The 25,082-nt window shown below is 49.6% G+C and overlaps 1 protein-coding gene across 3 annotated transcripts in view; it reads right to left on the reverse strand.

The window, feature by feature from the left end:
- IQSEC2 (IQ motif and Sec7 domain ArfGEF 2) overlaps nucleotides 1-25,082 on the reverse strand; it is a 90,900-nt gene that overhangs the window by 47,400 nt on the left and 18,418 nt on the right. For 2 of the 3 annotated variants that reach the window (XM_030934550.1, XM_030934551.1), the window contains exon 2: nucleotides 12,746-12,775. In XM_030934550.1, coding sequence (XP_030790410.1) covers nucleotides 12,746-12,775 — 30 coding nt within the window. Of the gene's footprint in view, nucleotides 1-2,294; nucleotides 2,399-12,745; nucleotides 12,776-25,082 lie in introns of those variants that run through there. The other variant, XR_004058428.1, reaches the window with a different exon arrangement.

A 25,082-nucleotide genomic window follows, 5' to 3' on the forward strand; every position in this document is an offset into this window, starting at 1 on the left:
CTCTTTGGTCTCCTGACCTGATCTCCCAGGCACTCTCCTCATACACTCGGACACCCATTCCACAGGCACAGCGGGGGCTCAGGGAGGTGGGAGGGGCTGGCAATGACACTGTATATTTGCCTGGAAGGAGGAGGAATTGGGGGAGGGATGGGTCTAGCTCTTACCTGCTCTCTGCCAGCCTGCCTGAGGGGGTAAGCTTCATGGAGTCAAGGACCTGAGTAGGACAGCAATACTGGTGTAGAGTATGAGACGCTGTGGACCTGAGAGACAGCAAGAGACAGAGAGAGAGACAGAGAGAGAGACAGGGAGGGAGGGAAGTGGCAGGGTGGGTGATGGGGACAAGAAGGTGAGAGTGAGTGTGGGAGGGGAAAAGGGAAGGCTGGGAGGAATGGAGGATGGGAAATGGAAGAGGAGGGTTGGGAGGCAGGGAGGGAGGAAAGGAAGGAAGATAAGAAGGGAGAAAGGAAAAGAGGAAGGGAGAGAGGGAGGAAGATAGGGAGAGAGGAAGGAAGGAGGGAGGGAAGGAAGGGAGGGAAGGAAGGGAGGGAAGGAAGGGAGGGAGGGAGAGAGGGAGGGAGAGAGGGAAGGAAGGAAGGAAGGAAGGAAGGAAGGAAGGAAGGAAGGAAGGAAGGAAGGAAGGAAGGAAGGAAGGAAAGGGAAGGAAGGAAAGAAGGAAGGAAGGAGGAAGGAAGGAGGTAGGAAGGAAGGAAGGAAGGAAGGAAGGAAGGAAGGAAGGAAGGAAGGAAGGAAGGAAGGAAGGAAGGAAGAAAAAAAGAAAAAAACCACAAAGTCAAGAAAGAGAGGACGGCACTCGAACCACATACAGAACACAATGACAACAGGGGGCAGTGAAGACGAAAGAGCCGGGCTGGGCCTCCTGTGTTCCAGGTGACTCCGTGGGGACCTCAGCCACAGAGACGCTGGGACACCACAGCAGGGAAGGGGGAAGGCAGCCCTCCTCACACCAGACGCCACAGGGGTAGGGAGGATGGCAGGGGAAGGGGGGATGAAAGAGAGGGGGGAAAGATGTATGGGGTCTCCCCTGAGAGAAGACCACTCACAGAAAGGGAGGAAGGGACGGAGGAAGGAGAGGCTCTGGGCCCAAAGAAAGGGGAGAACCCAGGTGGGTGGGTAGGGGGAACACTGAAGGAAGAGAGGGAGAGAGACAGAGAGAAACCGAAAGAGACAGAAAAGGAGAAAGACAGAGAAAGAGGAAGACAGAGAAAGGGCGAGACAAAAGACACAGAGAGAAGCCAGAGAGAGGCAGAGAGCTCCAGAGCAGAGAAGGGTGAGGGCGGAGGAGGCTGACAAGGTCTCAGTGGTCTTGGTGACAGGATGGGACTCAGGGCTGAGTGGGTGAGGCAGAAGATGGGGTGGTTCCAGGTAGGAGTCTTTTGCTTTGAAGGCCAGTGCTTTACCCTCCCACCCCAAGGCAGGGCCCACACTCCACCCTTGATGCTGCGCCCCCACCACCCCTACTGCAGGGTCCAAAGACCCCTCCACCTTGTGCCTCCTGCGATTAAAGTCTGGAGAATGGCCAAGGGGAGGAGGAGGCACAGCAGGGCAGGGAGGCTGAGGGCCTGGTCCCTGCCCTACCCAGTGCAGTGCAGATGCCAGAGGTGTGCCAGTCAGCTGGAGCCAGAGCAAGCTGGGAGTGCAGCCGACCTCTCCAGGTCAGCCAGCCCCTGTCCCCCACAAGCCCATAGAGGCAGACTGTGGTCAGGGCCTGGCCATTCCAAAGCCCATGTAAAAGCCAGGAGACGTGGCCAGGCCAGCTGTGAATTCGAGGATGTCCAAATCTGAGAACCTTACAGAGAATCTTTGAATCTGAGACTCTTCTTATCGAAGGTTCTGAATTAATCATCATCAGGGCGACTGCTTCTCAGGTGCCAGTCTCCAACCCAAGTCCTTGACTCATTATCTCTTTTGAATCTGAGACTCAGAGACCCTTAGGCTGCTGGAATGTTGGTGTTAGAATCTCAGAGGCCTCGAGCCTGGAGCCCTGCAGTGCCTCGCACACAAGGCTAGTGGAGCAGGGTAGGAGCCAAGCTCACCCGTCACAGGCCACAAGCTGTGCTGCTCAGGGTTCCAGGGTCCTTCCAGAGCTGGGCACCTGGATGCCCATGGGCTCTCCCACTTGAACTGGCTCCCTCCCCCAGGCCAAAGGCCTCTCAGAGTCCAAGAAGGGAGCCAGGAACCAGGAAGCCAGGAGGCTGCTGAATCAGCAGCCCAGGGACTGGGTCCAGGTCTAGGCAGGAAGGGAGGGGGCCAGGCTGCGGGGCCCAGGTTCCTACCTGCTGCTCCTCCCGGGGGGCTCCATGGGTCTGGACCTGTCCCAAGGGCAGGCCCCCGGCCTAGCCGGTGTCTCCACCGTGTCACCACCCCCTCCTCCCCAGCCCTTCCCTAGAAGGAGGAACCAAGAAGGCGGGGCCAGGCCAGCTGGGCTGCTGGCCAGATTGCAACTGGAAACTTTGCTCCTTCCCCTACTCCTCCAGGAGGGCTGGGAACCCCTCCTAGAAGGAAGCGGCCTGGAGAGCTCTCAGTCCCTCCTCTGGGCCAAACCCCAGGCTGGGCTCCCTCAGTGCACCTCTGCTAGAATCTCCCCACGCACCCCATCAAGTTTGTATCGCTGGCTCTAGTCTCCTGAACAGAAAATTGAGATGGAGAGAGGTGAAGTAATACTGCTAGTAAGTGGCAGAACTCCAATATCAAGATCCGGTTTGGCTATTCCCAAACCTGGAATCTGCCCCTTCAGCCATATTGCTACCTTGTGAATACAGAAACCTTTCCATAGAAGCTTTTCACAAATATCCTTATTTTCAGCACAGTTAAAGAGACTATGTTTAGGAGTTGTTCTGGGACTCTGCATATTAAGTAAAATTCAAATCACCCATTTTGGGGTATCAAGATGGGGCCCCAGTCAATATTCTTTCCCACTGCAATAAGCTCTCACTCTTCTGTGTTTTTTTCTAGACTGGCTGAGAGAAATGCTTCCTGAAGAGAAGACAGAAAATCAAAAGAAATGCCAAGAGGCTGTTCTTCCAAGGAAACTGCCCAGCCTGACTTTACAGATGGGGAAATTGAGGCCTGGAGAGAAGGGTCTTACTAAAGTTCATGCAGCAAGTCAGAGCAGACTCCAGGTGCCCTGGCTCCGTGTCTGCCTGTTACAGCAACCTCTCTGTCCTCCACATGGGCGGGACTGGAGAAAGGAGAGAGTTTGTTGGCTTTGAAGGATGTAGGGCTCCTGAGAATATCACAGGTCCAGCTCAAAGTGCTCCTGTCCTTTCACGGCCCAGGAGCCCAGGCCCCTGGCTGTTCTGAGCAGAAGGCGGCCCTGGGAGGGGCCAGGGGGCCAGTGATCTAGAAGAAATAGAAGCTGACAGGCAACAGGCCAGCCTTCCTGCCTCCCTGCTGGGGCAGCTGGTTCCTCTCAAGAAAGCCAAAGCTACTGAGAGAGAGAGGCCCTCCGGACCACCACAACGTTGGCATCTGTGGGTCCTTGGTGGCTTCCTCTCCCTCTGCCCACCCCTCAAAGCCCTGGTCCTCAGGGCTCTGGCCTTAGCCCCTGCCTTTTTTTTTTTTTTTTTTTTAAACTCTCCTTGAGGAACTCTCCTGTCTCCTGCAGCAGCTTCACCCTGTGCCCATTTGTAGTTACTGCCCTAAGAGCTGGACTCTCTTGACCTGGCAGGAGTGGAGAGACATTAAGTGTAGTGCTGGGCCGGGTGCAGTGGCTCATGCCTGTAATCCCAGCACTTTGGGAGGCCGGGGGCAGTGGGGCGGGTGGGGGGCGGTGGATCACCTGAGCTCAGGAGTTTGATACCAGCCTGGGAAACATGGCAAAACCCTGACTTTACTAAAAACACAAAAATTAGCCAGGCGTGGTGATGCACACCTGTAGTCCCAGCTACTTGGGAGGCTCGCTTGAGCCCCAGAGGTGGAGGTTGCAGTGAGCTGAGATCATGCTGCTGCACTCCAGCCTGGGTGACAGAGCAAGACCCTGTCCAAAAAAAAAAAAAAAAGAAAAGAAAAGAAAAAAAAGAAAGTGTAGTGGTAGCTTTAAGGGATGATGCTGTGTGACTTTGGGTAAGCCCCTTTCCCTCTCTGGTGAGACAAAGAACCTAAACTTTGGTGCCTGGTAAAGCTGGGCACAAGTCCTCGCCCTGTCACTTTTTAGCTGGGTAAGCCTCTGAAGCTCAGTTTGCTCATCTATAGAAGAGGAGTGGCAATTCCTACCTCACAGTTCTTGTAGGGATTTGGTAGGTAGACAAAGTGTGCACATGGTGAAGAGTCTCAGCCTGAACCTGAGAGAGTCTGACCCTTCTCCCAGAGAGGCAGAGGAGACCCACGGGAAGCCTGCTTGTTTCAGGGACAGTGAGGAAGATTTCTAAGAAAATATCCCTGAACCTGGGACCACTTTTGGAATTAAGTCATAGCTGAGCATGCTGAACAGACTTAGATGATGACCCACCAGGGTCTGAAGGGAGGAAGGAATGAAGGGTGAGGAGCCTGACCCAGCCACGGGGCACTGGTAGGGCCTTCACGTGCTTATTTGACAGATACTGTGGCCCAGGCACTATCCCCAGTGCTGGATACAGCAGTGGCTAAGGGTAGACAATGTCCAGCTCTCACAGAGCTTATAGCCAAGTGAGAGGAGACAGACATTCACCAACTAATGCAATTCAACTGAGCAAAATGTAGAGATGGCAGGAGGAAAGCATTCCAGGCAGAGGAAACAACCCGGACAAAGGACCTGAGGTGGTAATTCCAGCAAGCATGAAGAGGCTCACGTGGTGGGGTGGGAAAAGTGCAGGGGAGAAAGGTGAGACTGGAGATGGAGGTGGGGGCCCAGCATGTAGAGCCTTGGAGGCCTCCGTGCGGGTTTCCATATCTATAGGAAGAGCAGTTTGGAAGCCTGTGGTTTGTGGACAGGCATGTGGGGTGGGGAGTATCTTTGAAGCCCCTAAAGTTGTATGAAAAGCTTTAATTTCCGGGGAGAACACCTCTAGCTTTGATCAGATCCTCGCATGGGTCTGTGATCCCAAAGGGTAAGGAAGCTTCTTACATGATTCCATTCGCTAAGTGCCCGTGATGAGCGGGTGGCAGGCATCCTAGAACCTTCCGTGAGCTAGCCCCTATCCCACACCTCCAGCTAGTCTCAGCCTTCTCCCCACCTTCAACCTGCACCTCACCCAGACAGAAGCACCTGCAACTCTCAGCTACACTCTGCTGCTCCAAGCCTTATTAAAGAGAATTTGTGTCAAATGCTCTGTAATAGTACCTCTGTTGTCCCACTGTGCCCCCACTGTCATCTCCCCACCTGGCTGGCTCCCCCTTGTTCTTCAAAAGTCAGCTAGATGTTGTGCTCTCTGGGAACCTGCCTTGACCCCACCCAAGCAGGTTGGGTCACCTTCCTTGTGTCCTTCCACCCTGCTCTTCTCTCAGCTGGCTTCTCTCAACACTGTGTTCAGATGCCTGCTGCCCCTCCTCTGTCAGGAGCTCTGTGAGAGCTCTGTGTCTTGTTCATCCCAGTGTCCCCAGCACTCAGCACCAGGGCACCCGGTCACACATGGTGGGGGACAATGGACAGAGGTGGAGGCTGCAAGGTGGGCCAGTGGACACTAGAGGGCGCTGTGGCCACTAGAATCCCAGCCTGCTGCTGGCCAGGCAGACCCAGGAGGCTCCCAGGCCCACGATTGTCACATGGAAACTGTTGCTGGGTCCTGCAGCTCCTCAGCTCTGGACCTAAGCAACCAGGGCCACAGTTCCAGCCTCCCGATAAACCTTCTGCTCCCTTTCCAGACCAGACCATTTCTCATGACAGTGCCATCTCACTGCAGATACTCCTTTAGTTCTTCACAAATGTGGGTGCCAAACACTCTTCTCGCAGTTCTGGCCTGCAACACTCTGCACTTCTCCTTGCCCCAGCCAACCCCTCCCCTGGCTAACTTCTGCTCATGCTCCAAGCTTCCACTTAGATGTCGGCTTGGAGAAGCCTCCCTGGCCCTCAGGCTGGGTTGGGTATATTTCCATGGTGCTCCCACAGCACCCTGCACTTCCTTTATAATTGTCTGTAATTGTCTGTCTCCTTGTCTATTTCCTGACCTGACAGTGGGCTTCATCACAGCAGGGTTGTTACTCACCACCCCATCAGTCACATTTAGCAGCGTCTGGCACATTGTAGGCACTGGATAAATCCTTGAATGAAGGAATAAATGAATGGATGTGTGGATGGACAACTTGAGGCAAGTCATTTTACCTCTCTAGGTTTCAGTTTCCCCACCTGTAAGTCACCCCTACTTAGCAGGGTGGCCACAAGGATTAAAGATAATGTGTCTCCAGTGCTCTGTAATAGTACCTGATATTTAGCAGACATTTTCTGACTCAAAGCAATTATTACTATTTGGAACAGTGAGAAAAGGGCAGGGGGAGGAGTTGAAGGAGACTGCCCAGAACCTGGGATAATGTCTCCCACTTAGGTTTACCATTTAGATATGGAAGATGGCTTTAACAGCAATAATAAAACTACCAATTTTATTAAAAGTAACAGCACCTACTGTGTGCCAGGCCAGAATCAGGAGGCCTCTGAGGAGGTGGTGGGAAGCCCCTAATCTCGGCCAGAGGATGGAAGGCCAGGGCCGAGGCCAGAGCTGTGGACATCGCTCCTGTGTCTGGAGAACAGTCATTACTGGCACGGCTGGTTCCAGACTCTTTATTCATAGGTAAAAACTTGTCTAAAGGGTCATTAATTCCCTCTGTAATTAATGTAAAACCTGCAGGGTTTGTATTAATGGAAAAGTAAGCTCCATCATCAAGCTGATAACATTGATAATGTGTACTTGTAATTATACACTGGAGATAACTATAAATTCAGTCACTGAACTCATAAAATGTCAAAATTCTTGAGGCCACCAAGAGCTGGGTAGCAGCTGCCCCATCAGTAGCTTTATACCAGTTGCTCTGAGGTGATGAAAAATTACCACAAGCTGGTAGCAATGGTAATATTCACTGTACATTTAAAAGCTTTTTCGGCATAAAATAAGAGGGCACTTTTAGACAAAACAGCATGTTTTGATGCAAGGATATGGAACTTGAAAGCACAGTGAGCAAAGGTCATCTTGCTATAAAATAGGAACCAAAAACAATCTTACAAGCGTTTGCCTCTGAGCCGACCAGGCTCTGACCTCACTTGGGTACACATAAAAACTGTGCTTACTGCAGAAGAAACACGAAGTACCAAGTGTTTTCTCTCTCTCTCTCCTCTCATCCAATTCTAAGGGAATCAATTATCTCACATGGCCCCTTGCCGCCTTGTGTTACCAACAGGCTGGAGGATCACTGCAGTTCAATGGCAGGAGGGGCGGATCCTGATGCTGGAAAAGGTCATATAGCTTCCAAGTTGGTGGCCATGTCAGGCCATGGGCAAGCAGAGGAGGCTGGTCCAGAGAGAGAAGGTCATGAAAAAGAGATGATAGGCTGGGTGCAGTGGTTCACGCCTATAATCCCAGCACTTTGGGAGGCTGAGGTGGGCGGATCACGAGGTCAAGAGATGGAGACCATCCTTGCCAACATGGTGAAACCCCGTCTCTACTAAAAATACAAAAATTAGCTGGGCATGGTGGCACACGCCTGTAGTCCCAGCTACTTGGAAGGCTGAGGCAGGAGAATTGCTTGAACCCGGGAGGTGGAGGTTGCAGTGAGCCAAGATCATGGCATTGCACTCCAGCCTGGGCGACAGAGCAAGAATCCATCTCAAAAAAGAGAAAAAAGAAAAAGAAAAAGAGATGACAGGGACCAGGCAAGCCATGAGAGATGGAGAAAGATGAGACATGGGCCCAGGAGATGCAGAGAGCGAGACAGCAACCTTGGTCCTCGACTTCCTGGTCCCACTTCCAGTTGGTGTGAGGCCTGGCAGTATTTCATTAACTGTTCTTAGATTCTGTGAAATGTAGCCTCACAATAGTCCCCCTCATTAGCCCTTTATTCTTGAGCTAGCTTGAGTGGGCTTCCATTCCTCACAACAAAGTGTACCCAGACTAAGACAAGTGAAAATTGGGAATGTAAGTGCAGGGCTTGTGTAAGCAAAATTGCATAAAGAACACTTAGGTAGAGGGGTGAATGCAATTGTCCAGCATTTGTGTTTGTTCACCCAGAAGCTCCCTTGTTCCCTGACACTTACAACCACAGCCACACGCTCCAGCCACACGCTCACACATGCTGACATTCAGTGGTACACAGAAACAAACGCAGCAGCAACCCGATATGGTTCTCTGCAGACCCCCTGACATGCAGGGCCACGTGCCAGCATGCAGTGTTGCACTTTGCTCTTCACAGCCACACTGCCATGCAGCAGTGCACACCCACATGCATGAACACAGAGGTGCTGTCCGTAAGGCTCAGGGCAGGAGTCGAAGCTTCACTGAGCTCCATGCAGCCTCCCTCCCCAGCTGCCAAGTGACTCATCCCCAGGGCTGCTAATTAAAGCCAGGACAGAGGGGACAGAGGCAAGGGGAGGGGAAGAGAGAGAAGGCAAGTTTATTTCGGTGCCAACCAGGCACTCAGCCAGTTTAGGGGTCACCCACTTCCTGGGGCTGGGCCAGGCGGTGGCAGAACACAGAGAGGAAGGGGAGGAGAAGAGAAATCTCTTACCCCTTCTTGCCCTTCTTTGGCTTTCTGGAAAGGTACCTCCTCCTCTGTCCACTGTCAGAATCCAGTTCTGACTCCTCCAGACTTCCGTCCTTACAAAATGACTGTCTACCCCATCATCACGCTCCCATTTGGGCTGACCCGAGCTGGCTCATCTGTGTCTGCAGCAACCCCAGACTGGGAAGCAGTTAGTGGCGAGATTCCAGGCAAAGGATGTGGTAGGAACAGGGCAAGGTGGGTAACCAGGCTGAGCCAAATGGGAGGCATCATGGGAGGTGACGCAGCTGGATGGCTCTGGGGACGGGTAGTGTCTTGGACATGTGGATGGGAGAGCCACGGATCGTTCATGAGGTCTTGGCCATCCCAGATTGCCAAGAGGTCAAAACAAGAGATTATCTAATCCAAACTCCTGTAGGACAGATTGGGGCACCGAGGCCCAGAGTGGGAGGCTCCTCCTCCCACTTCTCCTCCAACTGCAGTGGTTCCCGTTGCCATAGGGACGTCCCTGTCTCTGCGGGTGTCAGCAGCTCCCCCACCCGCTCCCTCCTTCCCTAGCAACAGGCCACCTCCTCCTGCTTTCATCCTTGCGTGTCTAGCAACCCCAGCCTGGTCCTCAGAGCCAACAAGTTCAGGTTGACCCTCACTGCAGCAGTGCCTCTAGGCCTGGGCCCCCTCATCTTCTGGTGAGGGCCTCATCAGGCCCCTCCTGCCCTCTCTGTTTTCAAGTTCTACACCTCTTCACATTCTTCCAGCCTGACTATATAGCGTATGACAACGGATTGGGTTAGGGGAAAGCGGAGGACACTACAGTTTGTTGCGCCACTATTTCACACTGAGCGTTGCTTTACTTTAAGTTCTCTCATCAACCCAGAAAAGTCAAGACTATTGTTTCCATTTTACTCATGAGAAACTAAGAACCAGAGAAGTTAAGTGATTTTGCAAAGAGCGCACAGCTAGGAAGCAGGGTCTGCTGCTAGCTAGCTTTGTAACCTCGAGCCATGGCCAATCCCTCTCTGGACTTTGGCTTAAGGTGCCTTTAGGTCAAATCTGTGACAACTTCTCAGGGATCCACAAGAAGTCCAGGCACCTTTCTCTGCCCATGCCTACCCCCCACCCCCATCACCAGCTGTTCTGCTCTAATTAGACACCACACTTCCTCTGGCACCCCATACTTAGAAGTCCTCAGGCCTGGGTCATGCCAAGGGTGGCTTGCAATCTACCGACTCTGCTCTCTCCTTGTTATTCAGTTCCCATAAAAGCCCAGGCCTAGTGCCTCTCCTCGGTGTTTCTTCTACCCCCCTAGCCCTTCCCCTTCCACAAACGCATGCACGCACACATGACGTTTATTAGATGAGGAAACTGGGATTCCAAGAGACGAACAGATTGTCCAGTCACATAGCTAGAAAGCAACCTACCCCCAAATGGAGGCCTGTGCGTGGATCCAATGTTTCTGCCCTTCCTATGCCACAGAGCCTCGCCTCTCTGCTCCAACTTTCCCCAGCTCCCAGCTGATGGCAGAAGGTCACTGTGACCCAGCCCTGACCCGCATTCTGACCTTACTGCTCTTTTCCTGCCTAAATCTTCTATTTTAGCCCCACGGATCGCTCCCTGACTCTAAACCCACCCCCCTCTCTTTCCTCCACAAGCTGATCCCACCTCCGGGGACACCCTCCTTATGCAAATCTGCATGGCAGTCCCTGACAGCCCTGCTCAGACACTGCCTGCTCCAGGAAGCTCTCCTTCACCCTAACTGGAGCGGATTCAAAAATTTACAAGTGGGTCCCTACCCAGCCCTGGTTGCAAGTTCAAATTGCCTTCCCACCATGTTGTCAAGATCTTGCCCCACACACGCCATGCTTTAGCCCCTTCCCATAGCCTGAGTTTGACCCTCACCTCCCAGATGCTGACTTCTCTAGGCCCCTATAGCCTCCTTGACTGTGGGCCCAGGACGGATGTCAGGAAGCGTGTCTGAATAAATTAAATGCTGGCTTTGGAACCAGACAGCCCAAGGCACTGACTCTCTCAGAACCTCTTCCCCTAATCTGTAAATCAGGGATTGTAATCCATGCCTATTAGGGCTGTTGTGAGCATTATATTCCAAGTTGTTAGTATGTGAGGAACAAATGATGATTGCTATAATTGCTAATATCAGGATGAGGATGAGGATGATGATTATTATCTGCCAGGCTGTCGAGAGCTCCCGTGGTGATGGTATGGGTAGCACTCTAGGTTGGTGCCAGGCAGACTTGGGTTTGAATCCTGGCTCAGGATCCATATATTAGCTGAATCCACATATTAGCTGCCTGGCTGCAGGCAAAACCTATAACCACTCTGAGCCTCAGTTTCCTCAGCTGTAAAACGATAAGGCCAGCCCAGGTTCTACCTACAGTGTCACTGGGAGGATCAAACAAAAGAAAGTCCCTGACAACTTCTGTAAGTTGTAAAGGCCCAAATGTATATCATCACATGACTTATGATTATGCTCATTATTAAATGTCCTGAGCTCTGTGTCCCAGGAACTTCCTTGCTGGAAAGAGCTGATAACTAGAGATGTTTTCAATCTTCTTCTTCAACAAGTAGCAGGTACATCACTGGGGATGCTTGCAGGAGCCCCGTGCTCGGGGTCAGCTGAGGTGGCCTCTCTCCAAACCCACGGTGGGACACTGAGATCTATTCCCTTTGCTAGACAGGTGCCTTCCTAAGTGCTAGAACAAGCTGTGCCCGTGACATGCTCCTTGGCTGCATGCTGGGTCTAATTATGTCTTGTCACAAACCCCTTTCCTGGACACTGGGACTGATTGCATTAAGGGACTGATTACATTAAGGCTGGCCTGTGTGTGTTCATCCCACAGCCCCAATCTTGGCTCTGGGTATCCGTGTGTTTACCCCAGATCCCCTGTCTGGGGTGCTAGAACAGAGGGTGTCTCATTAGACACTTTTGTCTGTATGCTGGCATCCTCTGTCCCCAGCCCATATCCCCTGCCTGAATGACAGGACCAGGGCTACTGCATACAGTCGGGCAAGTTGTGCCTTGCACAAAAGGTCACAGCCAAAAGGATACGAACAGGGGCTGATATCCAACCCGTGCTATGCTCAATGGAGCCACTCAGAGGGGGTGCCCTTGAATGGGACATCTTTTTCTATTCTTCACAAAGGTGCCAATTATGTTACTGCCAGCTGTGGCTGGGAAGGACTGTACCCATCTGTGCCTCTGCTGCCTGGGCTCAGCTCAGCTCAGTGGCCTATCCCAAAGCCCCCAGCCTAGATGTTAAGGCTGAGTGGGTCCTATCCTGAGCACCCTCATCATTCCTATATAATCCTCTGCCTTCCTATACTTGACACCTCTGCCTTCATGAAGCTTCTGATGGGGTAAGGCCTGGGAAATGCACGAAGGTCCCTTGTCTTTACCTTTACCCAAGTTTTACTCCTGCCTCCCCAACTGGCAGATTGAACACATCTTTAAAGCTTACTATGTCTACCAATGGGTCAGTAACAACAATAACAACAACAACAAAAAAAACAAAAAACAAAAACAAGAACAAAAAACAGAAAATAAAATAAAATAAAACGTACCAAAGCTTGTAAACTTTTTTTTACCAAGCACGCACACACAAAATTTTCCTTGTCGCCATAATGTATAGTTCTAATGTCTAGAATGTGTTACATCCAGAGTCCATTCAAATCCCACTACTCAGGGCTGCCACAGATTCAGGGTAGAATGTGAACGCTAGACCAGGGAAGCTCAGCATCAATCATGCCCTCTTCCCCCGGGAGGAGAAGGTGGAAAAGGTCCTGAGTCCAGAGCTGACCTCTCAGCTTTCACATCTGGGCAGCTCCTATGAGCCCCTATGGTGTTCAGCCAAGCCCCCAAGTCAACTAGTGTCAGAAAGACTAAGGAACAGTCTTGAACCCCCTCCCCACAGCTGCCACACCCCCCAACTGCCCTCCCACTCCACTCCATAGCCACCCTTAATACCAACAGGGAAGACACCCTTGAGTTGGCCCCTCCCCCTGCCCATGGATCCTGCAGTTACAAACCAGAGGCCCCCACCCCAGGCCCTGCCCCATCTCCCAACTAGTACTAAAGAAAGGAGGTACTGACCTGACTGTTCTGGAATTCTCACCATCAGATCTGAAAGGGAAACAGAGAAAAAAAAACCAAAACAGTCAGTATATGCTCTCTACTTTTCTCCCTCTGTCCTAGGTAGAGTGGCTTTGGGGGCCTTGAGGCCTAATGCACATCACAAAAATGAGGGGAAGGGTATTTCATGCAGAGAGAAGAGAATGGCAAGTGCAAGGCTGAGAGACAGTAGAGTGCCTCACCAGCTGAAGGGATGGAGAGGAAGACGGTGGTGCTGGGGTGCAGTGAGCAAGGGGAAGAGTGGTCAGAAGTGAGGTCAAAGAGGCACCAGGAACCAACCATGTGGGACCTAGTGGATCGCAGTGAGGAGCGTGGCTTTCCTCGAGGCAGCCAGCAGCCGTGGGCAGGGGCAAAGCCCAAGCTTGAAACACAGAAAGACTTAGGTTCAGATATTGGTTCTGCCACTTACCAGCCCCAAGACCTGGGCAAGTCACTTCACCTCTCTGAGTCTGAGCCTCAGTCTCCCCATTTGTGACATGAGGCCGATCCTCACAGGGCTGTTGGGATAATTAAACCCTTTGGAACCCGGTAGGCAAATGCCAGGTATTATTAACACCACAGAAGAGGCTTTGCCAACTGCCTGGTCCAACCTGCTTATTTTCCAGATGAAGGGAACGAGGTTGAGGGGATAAATGAGTCAGCCGCTGGGCTCCTTTCTACTACACTGGTCTGCCGTTTTCATTGTGAGGCCTCTTTAGAGGCAAAAGAAGGGTAAGAGAAGAGAATGGAGTTGGGACATCACTGAGGGTACCAGGGAATGAGTGAAATCTGAACCATACCCTTCCCCTCCCACTACGCTTTCCCAAGAAAAGAAGAGTGTGAGAGTGTATACGCAAGTGCACACACACGTGTACACGTGTGTGTGTGCGCGCGTGTGTGCGTAGGGGAGGGAGGATCAGGACAGTGGGGCTGGTGTCCGCTGCGTGCAGTGAAGGGACGGAAGAGGACCATGGAAGTTGAAAGTGGGAGCGTGTGGGACACGGACTTCCCCTTCGTCATCTTTCTCCATCTTCACCTCAGGCCTCCCACCCTCGCTCATGCTGCAAAGGAGACAGAGATGAATACAGCACAGACTCTGTCCTCAGCTGAGAGAGCCAAGACATGGCTTTAGTGAGGGGAGTGTCCACCTATGCTAAGCGCTAAATGACATAGGTACACACAGGGAGAGGAGCAGGTGGGCCTCAGAAGGGAGCATTTGTTGAAAGAATGAAAGGAGGCCCCGCTGGCGAGGTGGGGCAGGCAAGCAACAGGGTGCTGCAACCACAGCACTCCTGGTTCCACTACTCACAAGCCATGGAATCCTAGGGAAGATACTTCACTTTGTCGAGTGTCAGTGCTTTGCCTTGTAAAATGGGGCTTTGGGGGTGGGCTGCGGTGAGAGTCACTCCCTTTATGGGGTGTGGCTGTGAGGCTCAGCCTGGCACAGTGCCCAGCACATGGTACATGCTCAGCAGATGCCAGTAGCACCAACCCTTAGCCTTCTCAGCGCCCTGAAGGAACAGAGGACCAGGGCCACAGCATGCCTTATCACATTTATTAAAATGTTCCATCTCCCTCTGCAGCAACAAGATTGCTTCTGAGGCCTGGCCCAATTATTCTCAGGTACAAGGCCTGAGGGACCTGACTTCAGTGACTCCCCAGATGCCTACAGAACTGAGGCCAAGCCTCTTAGCCTCTCTCCCTAACACTAACCCTCTGCTCCAGGCAGGCCGATCTCTTCACCACCCACCTACCCCCAAACCCAGCACACATGTGTTCAGTCGGCTGTCTACCAGGCCCTGCCCTGGGAATACAACCTCTCAAGGAGCTCATGGACTGGCCACTTGCCCCAATCTACCCAAGTGTTTAAACAACACTTCTAATCACCCCCACCACCACTGTGAACAAACTATGAGTACCTACTATGTACCAGGCAATAGTGTTAGCCTCTTTTTGTACATTGTCTCCTTTGATCCTGCAATGTGGGGGTTATTCATCCAATTTTAAGATGATGAAACTGAGACTCAGAGAGGTCAAAATGACTTGTCCAAGGTCACACAAGTGGAGGAGCTCAGAGTGAACCCCAAAGTTCATGTTCTTACCACCACGCTCCACTATACCACAAGCTCAGTGCCGGGCACATACGCACTATGAGGGTGAGTTCCCTTATCTTCGTTCCTCAATATCAAGCCAGAGAGGCACCAACAGACCTTTCCTCTCCAGTGCTCTTTCATCTGAGAGATTATGAGAAATGCATCTCTGCTCCAGAAGTATTTCTATGTGATATGTGACAACCCTCAAGAAGGCAGCAAAGGGGAGCAAAAGAGCTCCAAATCATGATGCAGTGGGGAATTCGCCAATTCTCGCTATGGACTGATTCTTACTAGCTTGAGGGTGCACAGCATCATATGACTCTCAATGTGGGGGTGCAGCTCACCCCAGGGTTCATCACCCTTTATGCATTTAGCATATTATTCATTATGTATAGAACAACCATCAGTGCTATCCTACACCTCCTCAGAGGCTCATATCCTGCCCAATGGTCATGAAGCTGGGCCACCATTCTTTTGGGAGGCAGTATAGAATGCCTCCCAAAAGAATGGTGGTAGAAAGAATGCTAGGTCCTTTTATGGCTCATTCCCTAATTGGCAGTATGAACTTGGACAAATCATTTCCCTCTGGACCTTGGTTCTTCACCTGTAAAGTGATGGGGCTGTGTTAGTTGAGTTCTAAGCAATCTTTAAGTCTTAAAATATTCTATTTCTTCAGAACCTCAAAGTTTATCTCTTTTATCAACTAGATTCTGCTGTCTGCAAGGAGAAGCAATAGACCCAAGGACTAGATCCCTCTTCATCAATCCATGTCAGTAAAGAAGACCGCTTTCTCCTGCTATTCCCCACAGCCATTTATTTATTTATTTAGAGACAGAGCCTCGCTCTGTTGCCCAGGCTGGAGTGCAATGGCACTATCTTGGCTCACTGCAACCTCTGCCTCCCAGGTTCAAGTGATTCTCTTGCCTCAGCCTCCTGAGTAGCTGGGATTACAGGTGCCCACCACTACACTCTGCTAATTTTTGTATTTTTAGTAGAGACAGGATTTCGCCATGTTGGCCAGGCTGGTCTCGAACTCCTGACTTCAAGTGATCCACCTGCCTCGGCCTCCCAAAGTGCTGGGATTACAGGCGTGAACCACTGCGCCTGGCCAGACTTCTCTTAATGAAAGGCCGCTTAGGCCCCAGGATTCTCAAGAGATTCGGATGTGCCAACTCCCATCCTCAGTAGTGACGGCCAATAAACAGTAACTTGTTGGAGCTTTGAGGATAGTAACCATATTTTCTTAATCAAAAACAGGCATGTAATCTGACCAGGGACTTTAATGTTGCTTCTTCCAGGTATAAGAAGCAATTTGGAAGATGGGAGAATAAATGGCAGAATATTGAAAGTTCCTGAGCCTTTTGGGGACTTATGGGGAAGACAGAGCAGAATGGCTGAAAAGAACGGAGGCCCTGGAGCTGCTGTGTTGGAGTTTCTGCCCTTGCCTCTTGACTAGATTGCCTGCCATGCTCCAAGCCATCCATAAGCAGCAACTGGGGAACAATATGGTGCCTCTTCCCAGGAACCTGAAATTAGATCAAGAAGGTTGTCCCTGAAAGCAAAACTAATTAAATAAATACAAAATGCATCAGAAATGAGATATGTGGAGTAACTTCAATGATCACAGACTGGTCCTCAAGCCAGAATCTGAATAACATGCCTAAAAGATCATGTCTCCCACAGAAAGGAGACTGGACATCAACAGAAGTAGATTTTTTTGTTTTGTTTTGTTTTGTTTTGTTTTGAGACAGACTCTCGCTCTGTCACCAGGCCGGAGTGCAATGGTGCAATCTCGGCTCGCTGCAACCTCTGCCTCCCGGGTTCAAGCGATTCTCCTGCCTCAGCCTCCTGAGTAGCTGGGATTACAGGCGCCTGCCGTCATGCCCAGCTAATTTTGTATTTTTAGTAGAGATGGTGTTTCACCATGTTGGTCAACCTGGTCTCGAACTCCCGACCTCAGGCGATCCGCCCGCCTCAGCTTCCCAAAGTGCTGGGATTACAGGCATGAGCCACCATACCTGGCCCAGAAGTAGATTTTTTTAAGAATGAAACTTGAAGGGCAACTATGAACAGGGCTCCTCCCAGGAGTGTCCTGAGGAAAAAGAGACAGGTGCCCTGGCCCAGAAATCATGCGGGTCTCTCCAAAAGCTGAGAACCAGCCCCAAAGCAGCCTTGCACTTTCTCTCCTGAATATCACCTTACACCTAACTGCAAATGTCTTTGTGGACAGCTCCTTTCTCACACTGACTGCTAAAGGAACTTTTTTTTTTTTTTTTTTTTTTTTTTTTTTTTTTGAGATGGAGCCTCACTCTGTTGCCCAGGCTGGAGTGCAATGGCATGATCTCGGCTCACTGCAACCTCTGCCTCCCGGGTTCAAGCCATTCTCCTGCCTCAGCCTCCTGAGTAGCTGGGATTACAGGCATGTGCCACTGTGCCCAGCTAATTTTTGTATCTTTTTGTAAAGACTGGGCTTCCCCATGTTGGCCAGGCTGGTCTCGAACTCCTGACCTCAAGTGATCTGCCCACTTCAGCCTCCCAAAGTGCTGGGATTACAGGCATGAGCCACTGCACCCAACCATGTTTATTATTTTTTTAAATAGATACAGGGTCTCACTATATTGGCCAGGGTGGCCACAAACTCCTGGGCTCAAGCAATCCTGCCTCAGCCTCCCAAAGTGCTGGGATTACTGGTGTGAGCCACTGTACCCAGCCTAAATGCTATGCAGTGACCACTTCCATTCACTCCAACTGTCCTGCAACTGAATAACTGTGCCCTCCTCTCATTCTACCATCAGAGTTATATCACAAAGTTTGGGTTAAATCAACATTGGTGGTCTACTTTTTTTTTTTTTTTTTTTGAGACAGGGTCTCGCTCTGTCACCCAGGATGGAGTGCGGTGGCACGATCTCGGCTCACTGCAACCTCTGCTCCTGGGGTCAAGCAGTATCTCCCACCTCAGCTCCCGATTAGCTGGTATTACAGGCATGCACCATCATGCCTGGCTAATTTTTGTATTTTTTGTAGAGATGGGATTTCATCATGTTGCCTAGGCTGGTGGTCTACATTATTATGACTGCATGGATACTAATAATGGATTAATCATATGACATACTATGATTACATTTCCTTTCCCATACAACTTTTTATTTTCCCTGCTATTGATTACTGTCTATATTTTTTCTTTTTTGAGACAGATCCTCATCCTGTTGCCCAGGCTGGAGTGCAGTAACACGATCACAGCTCACTGCAGCCTCAACTTCCTGGGCTCAAGTGACCCTCCCACCTCAGCCTCCCGAGTAGATGGGACTACAGGCATGCACCACCACACCTGGAGAATTTTTGTGTTTTTTGTAGAGATGGGGTTTTGCCATGTTGCCCAGACTGGTCTCGAACTCCTGGGCTCAAGAGATTCAACTACCTCGGCCTCCCAAAGTGCTGGGATTATAGGCATGAGCCACCGTGCCCAGCCTGATTACTGTCCATTATTTTTTTGTCAGCTTAGTTCTCTTCATACAAATGATCAATTCTCCCCAAACTGTCAGAAGTGCAATTCTCCTCTCAATATGCTTTGACATATCAGGTAATCCATCCTACTCTTTGTTTCCCTTAAAAACACCCACCTTCCTCCTGCAACCTAGGCTGGCTGCTCTCTAGGCCTGCCCAGATGTTGCCCTAAGAACCTCTCTCTCAGGCCAGGCGTGGTGGCTCACGCCTGTAATCCCAACACTTTGGGAGGCTGAGGTGGGCAGATCACCTGAGGTCAGGGATTCGAGATCAGCCTGGCCAACATGGTGAAACCCTGTCTCTACTAAAAATACAAAAATTAGCCAGACGCAGTGGCGAATGCCTGTAATCCCAGCTACTCGGGAGGCTGAGGCTGAAGAATAGCTTGAACCTGGGAGGTGGAGGTTGTAGTGAGCCGAGATCGCGCCACTGCACTCCAGACCAGATGACAGAGCGAGACTCTGTCTGGAAAAAAAAAAAAAAGAACCTCTTTTCCATCATCTAGGAATTCCTTTCACCTCTCCTTTGCATTGAGCTTTCTGTTTCCTAGATTCCGTGGCTTTTTTTTTTTTTTTTTTTTTTTTTAGAGTTTATGCCCATATTTTGCTGGAGCACATTCCCCAGGGCTTCCTGAGAAAGGAGGCATAGGACTTAAAACCTTTAGATCTTACATACCCTCATACTTGATTGATCATTCAACTGAGTATAGACTTCTAGGTTGGAAATTCTTTTCCCTCAGAATATTGAGAACACTGCTCTATCATACCCTAGCTTCCAGTGTTGCTGTTGATAAGTCCAACGTAATTCCTTTTCTTGATTCTTTGTATATGATGTCTTTTCTCTGGAAGCTTTTAGGATCTTCCCTTCAATCCCTGGTATTCTGAAATGTCACAGTGGCATATCTTGGCATGGGTCTTTTTATCATTTATCTTGCTGGGTACTCAGCAGGAGTTTTCATTCCTTCAGTTCTAGGAAATGTTCTTGTATTATGTCTTTGAGAATTTCCTTCCTGCTGTTCCCTCCATTCTCTATTTCTGGAACTCCTATTGTTGGCTGTTGGAGTTCCTCAATTGATCCTTCAATTTTCTCATCTTTTCTCTTCTGTTGTCCCTTTGTCTTGTTATTCTGCTTCCTAGTATATCTCCTCACCTTTTATTTTCTAATTCTTCTGCTGAAATTTTTATTTTAGCTCTCACTATTTTTAATGTCCCAGGTTTCTTCTCCTCCCTTCATTACCTTCCAAGTTCCTTTCTTATGTTTGTTTGTTTGCTTTTTCAATCTGTCTTCCAAGTTGATGGTTTTCCTCAAATAGCCTTGGACTATCTGATCATCTCTGGCTACCAAGAGCTTGGGGTTTTTAAAAACATATGCTGAGGTTTTTTCTTTTCTTTTTTCTTTTTTCTTTTTTTGGTTTAGAGACAAGGTCTTGCTATGTTGCCCAGGCTGGTCTCAGACTCCTGGGCTTAAGTGATCCTCCCACCTCAGCCCTCTCAAAGTGCTGGGATTACAGACATAAGCCACCATGCCTGGCCCAGTGTACTGAGGTTTAGTTTACATTAAAATAAAATATACCTATCTTAAGGGTCCTTGGCTGGTGATCCTTGATTAGTTCCCATGACACTACCAAGCTGCGTGGAAGCTCTGTGTGCAGGTGGGGCTTGCCAGGTGGTGGGCTTCACTATCAAATTACTGGGCTGAAAGCCTGTTCTTTTGTTAGAAGACTTCCAAGTGTCAGCTTTTGGAGGCCTTTTTTTCTGGGGCCTTTCAGTTTCCCCAGAGAACAATCCTTTGATCTCATCTGTGTACCTGACTTTGGTGTCCTAGAAGTGGGGGAGTGGAAGGAAGTTGGAGTCCCACTGTTTTAAATGGAAGGAAGCTGGGGTTCCACTGTTTTAGGTTGCAGATTCCTTTGCCTGCAGGCCTGTTTCACCCCATCCTCCACTGTACTTGGTGACTTCAAGTCAAAGCCTCTTAACTTCACTTTCTCCAAAGAAGCAACCTCCATCTGCAGGGATGCAGCTGGGAGTGGGGGACTCACTGTCTGGATGGGGTTGGGGAAGGACCAAAAAAACAAGACTTTTTTTTTTAAGACAAGGTCTCTCTCTGTTGCCCAGACTAGGTGCAGTGGTGTGAGCATAGCTCACAGCCTTGACCTCCTGGGCTCAGGCGATCCTCCCACCTCAGCCTCCCGAGTAGCTAGAACCACAGGTACATGCTACTACACCCAGCCAATCTTTGGTTTGTTTGTTTGTTTGTTTGTTTGTTTGTTTGTTTGTGACAGGGTTTTACTATGTTGCCCAGGCTGGTCTCAAACTCCTGAGCTCAAGCAATCCTCCCACCTCGGCCTCCCAAAGTGGTGGGGGAATTACAGGGATGAACCACTGTGCCCAAACAGAAAAGATTTTCAACATTCCCATTCTCAGGTCCATACTTCATCCTGCCTTCTGAGGATGTACCTTCAGTACCTCTCAATCCTGAGCACTGCTGGGATTAGAATAGTTTACTTCTGGTCAGCATCCCAGACCTTATGTGTTTCTACCTTTTTTATTCCTTTTTTCATATTTTAATGAGATTTGGGAAAGCAACAGAGAGAAATAAGTTTATCCAACTCATTGTGTTTAACAGGAAGCTCCCTTTCTTATTCCAGCCAACTCCTATTCATCCTCCATGACTCATTTAGGCACCACCTCCTCCAGGAAGCGTATCTTAACATCCCTAGACTGGGTTAGGAGCCCCTCCTCTGTTCTCCCACAGTATCCTTTTCTTGCCTCCATCACGGCCCTGATCAAACTATTCTGAAATTGTCTATTTCCATGGCTAACTCTCCCAGCGACTGGGAGCTCCTGGTAGTCAGGCGCTCTGTCTCATTCCTGCTTGGACCCGCATATCTCAGAGTCTGGTTTCCAGGTGTATGGAGTAAATATGTGGTGATGAAATTAATGAATAAATGAATGACTAAAAAAATGAATTGGACCTAGCTAGAGGGACCATCTAGAAAGGGAAATAAGCTGAATACAATTGTCCCCATATAAGATCAATTCCCTAAAAGATATAAGTTCCTTTGATGCTGTGTGTGCAAGGAAGCCTATCGCAGCATGATTTAAACCAGTGAAAAAAAATGGGCACAGCTTCTACACCCTACATTTTTATACTTTTTTTTTTTTTTTTTTTTGAGAGGGAGTCTCGCTTTGTCCCCCAGGCTGGAGTGCAGTGGCGCGATCTCAGCTCATTGCAAGCTCCGCCTCCCAGGTTCACGCCATTCTCCTGCCTCAGCCTCCTGAGTAGCTGGGACTACAGGCGCCCACCACCGCGCCTGGCTAATTTTTTGTATTTTTAGTAGAGACGGGGTTTCACCGTGGTCTCGATCTCCTGACCTTGTGATCCGCCCACCTCGGCCTCCCAAAGTGCTGGGATTACAGGCGTGAGCCACCGCGCCCGGCAACACCCTACATTAAGAGGATGATTAAGTCCATCGTGGTATATCAGTTGCCACTAAAAATGATGGTTATGAAGAATATGCAATGACATGGGGAAATGCGCAAATGGAAAAATCAAGAAAAAATACTGTATGTGTAAAATCATTTCAACTACATGAAAAAAATGCAGAGAACAAGGGCAATACACCAGATGCTCAGAGCGGCTGCCGCTGGGTGCTGTAATTATGTGTAATGTTTTTCTCCTCTACTTTTCCTAGTTTTTCTAAATTTCCTAATTTAAAAATGCATTGAAAGTATAATGTTTAAAAAGCTACTAAGAAATTAAATTGGTTAAGTAGCCTGAGAGTACTGGGAACAAAATACTGTGAAGTGGGGGGAGTAAGAATCAGTGCACATGTCCACCAGGGCTTGCTGGGAGAGCTCCATTCTTCACCAGCCAGAGCCTCTGAAGGCCCAGGCCCACAGAACACCCCTTGTTCCCTTCCCTGCAAAGTAGGACCTAGCTTAGGAAGTCAAAGGAGGAGGATCTTGGAGGCCAGCCTATTACGAATCGCAATCTCATGGGTTGTACTGATAAACAGAAGGCCCTACACTGGGGCCCACACTTTAGGGGCCACTCTCCATCAGGCAAAATGTCTGTAATGCCATCAGGACCCATCAGGATCTTTGGCCCTGTCCCTTCTAGGCTGCACTTCAAGCACCAAGGACCTCAGAATTTCTTGCCTAAATTTCTTGGGCTTACTTTCGGGAATTGCATGGTCTTATTACCCAGGTCCATCTGTTAAGCCCAAGGAGTGGCCTAAGGGGAAGGGGAGATAGATAGGGCTTGGACATGTTGGCTGGGGCATCTACATATCTCAAGGCTCCATATGAACTATGGGAGGGAAGAGAAGCGTGGAGGGCCAAGGGCTTCTACTGATAACTTGCTTGGGCCCTAGAAATGTAGAAGCAGGCAAGTCTATAGAGCCTTAGGCCCCAGGGTTTGTAGAAGGCCCTAGCCTTCACAGATCTGGGTTCAAATCCATTCATTTGCTGTGCAACCCATGGATGAATCCATTCTCCTCTCTGAACTCAGTTTCCCCAATTATAAAATAGGCATAATAATTCTGACTTCAGAGAATTGTGTTGAGGTTTGTAGAATGACAGTAGTTATGAGTCCAGGCTTTAGATCAGACAGGCCCGGATTTGAGTCTCAGCTCTGCCTCTCCTAGCTATGCGATTTACGACCCTAAGTTTCAGTTTCTTCATCAATGTAATGGAGATAATAATAGCACTAATATGATAGGGCTGTTGGGAGGATTATGGCTGTAAAGAATATGTGATAACACTGGAAAATGCTTAAATGAGAAAATGCTGCTCAATAATGGTTGTGCAAACACTGGCTGTGGTGGAGTCGACTGGGCCTTCTGCACTCCCCAGGCTCGTGCAGCTTTATTTTTCCCCATAGCACTTACCACTACTTGACATATTATGTGTCTTCCTGTTTATTTGTTTATTTTCCACGCCCATCCCAGACATCCATACACTAGAATCTCAGCTCCACAAAGCAGAGGTTTTGTCTATTTTGCTCACTGTTTCCAAGTGCCTGGAACAGTGTGAGGTACTTAGATGTCCTTCAAATTTGAATAGTTAGCCAGGTGTGGTGGCAACAGAGAGAAATAAGTTTCTAGGCTTCCCTCAGCTACTAGGGAGGCTGAGGCAGGAGGATCACTTTGAGCCCAGGAATTTGAGGCTTCAGCGAGCTATGATCATGCCACTGCACTCCAGCCTGGGCAACAGAGCACAACCCTGTGTCAAAAAAAAAAAAAAAAAAAACAGTTAACTAGTTATCTGCCATGTAGACAAGGGTAAAAAGGCATTTGGGGCCAGGCATGGTGGCTCATGTCTGTAATCCCAGCACTTTAGGAGGCCAAGGCAGGAGGACTGCTTGAGCCCACGAGTTTGAAACCAGCTTGGGGATCACAGTGAGACTCCGTCTCTACAATGAAATAAGAATTAGCCAGGCATATTAGTGTGTGCCTATAGTCCCAGCTACTCGAGAGGTTAAAGTGAGAGGATTGCTTGAGCCCAGGTTGAGACCAGCCTGGGCAACAAAGCAAAACTCTGTCTCTACAAAAATACAAAAATTAGGCGGGCATGATGGTGTATACCTATAGTCCCAGCTACTCAGGAGGCTGAGGCGGGAAGACTGCCTCAGCCCAAGAGTTTGAGACAAGCCTGGACAACATAGGGAGACCTTGTCCCTACAAACAACCAAAAAATTAGCCAGGTGTGGTGGCCCATGCCTATGGTCCCAGCTACTCGGGAGGCTGGACTGGGAGGATCACTGGAGCCCAGGAGGTAGAGGCTGCAGTGAGCCATGATCACACCATTGCACTCCAGCCTGGGCAACACAGTGAGACTCTGTCAAAAAAAAAAAAAAAAGGCATTCAGCCATAGGAACAGTCAGAATAAAGGCATGGAAGCATAAAGAAGCCTGACATGCTTAGGAAACTCTACATAGTTCAGTACAACTTGAGTGTAGGGTTAGGAAGGAAACAGAGTGGCTTGAGGAATGAGTGGAGCTGTAGCCTTACCCAAAGGAGCATGCAAGCACTTCCCTAAACCACTAGTGGCGCGAAGACCTACTTGTGACAGTGAGGAAGGAGAAAAGCACTAGGGGGAGGTAAAGATGATTCCCAAGTTCAAGTGACACCTAAATCATGACAATGTAAAAAGTGAAAGTAGGCCGGGCACAGTGGTTCACGCCTGTAATCCTAGCTCTTTGGGAGGCTGAGGCGGGTGAATTGCCTGAACTCAGGGATTGGAGACCAGCCTGGTCAACATGGTGAAACCCCATCTCTACTACAAATACAAAAATTAGCCAGGCATGATGGTGGGCACCTATAATCCTAGCTACTCAGGAGGCTGCGGCAGGAGAATCGCTTGAACCTGGGGGGCGGAGGTTGCAGTGAGCCCAGATCGTGCCATTTGACTCCGGCCTGGGTGAAAGAGCGAAACTCCGTCTAAACAAAAAAAAAGTGAAAGTGAAAACCTTTTGAAAGATGATTCAGGTAGCCAATTCAGGTAGCCAGGCACAGTGGTTCACGCCTGTAATCCCAGCACTTTGGGAGGCCGAGGCAGGTGGATCACAAGGTCAGGAGTTGAAGACCAGCCTGACCAAGATGGTGAAACCCCATCTCTACTAAAAAAAAAAAAAAAAAAAAAAAAAAAAAAAAAAAAAAAAAAGCTGGGCGTGATGGCAGACGCCTGTAGTCCCAGCTACTTGGGAGGCTAAGGCAGAGA

This window comes from Rhinopithecus roxellana, chromosome 7, assembly GCF_007565055.1.
Source record: "Rhinopithecus roxellana isolate Shanxi Qingling chromosome 7, ASM756505v1, whole genome shotgun sequence".
NCBI lineage: Eukaryota > Metazoa > Chordata > Mammalia > Primates > Cercopithecidae > Rhinopithecus > Rhinopithecus roxellana.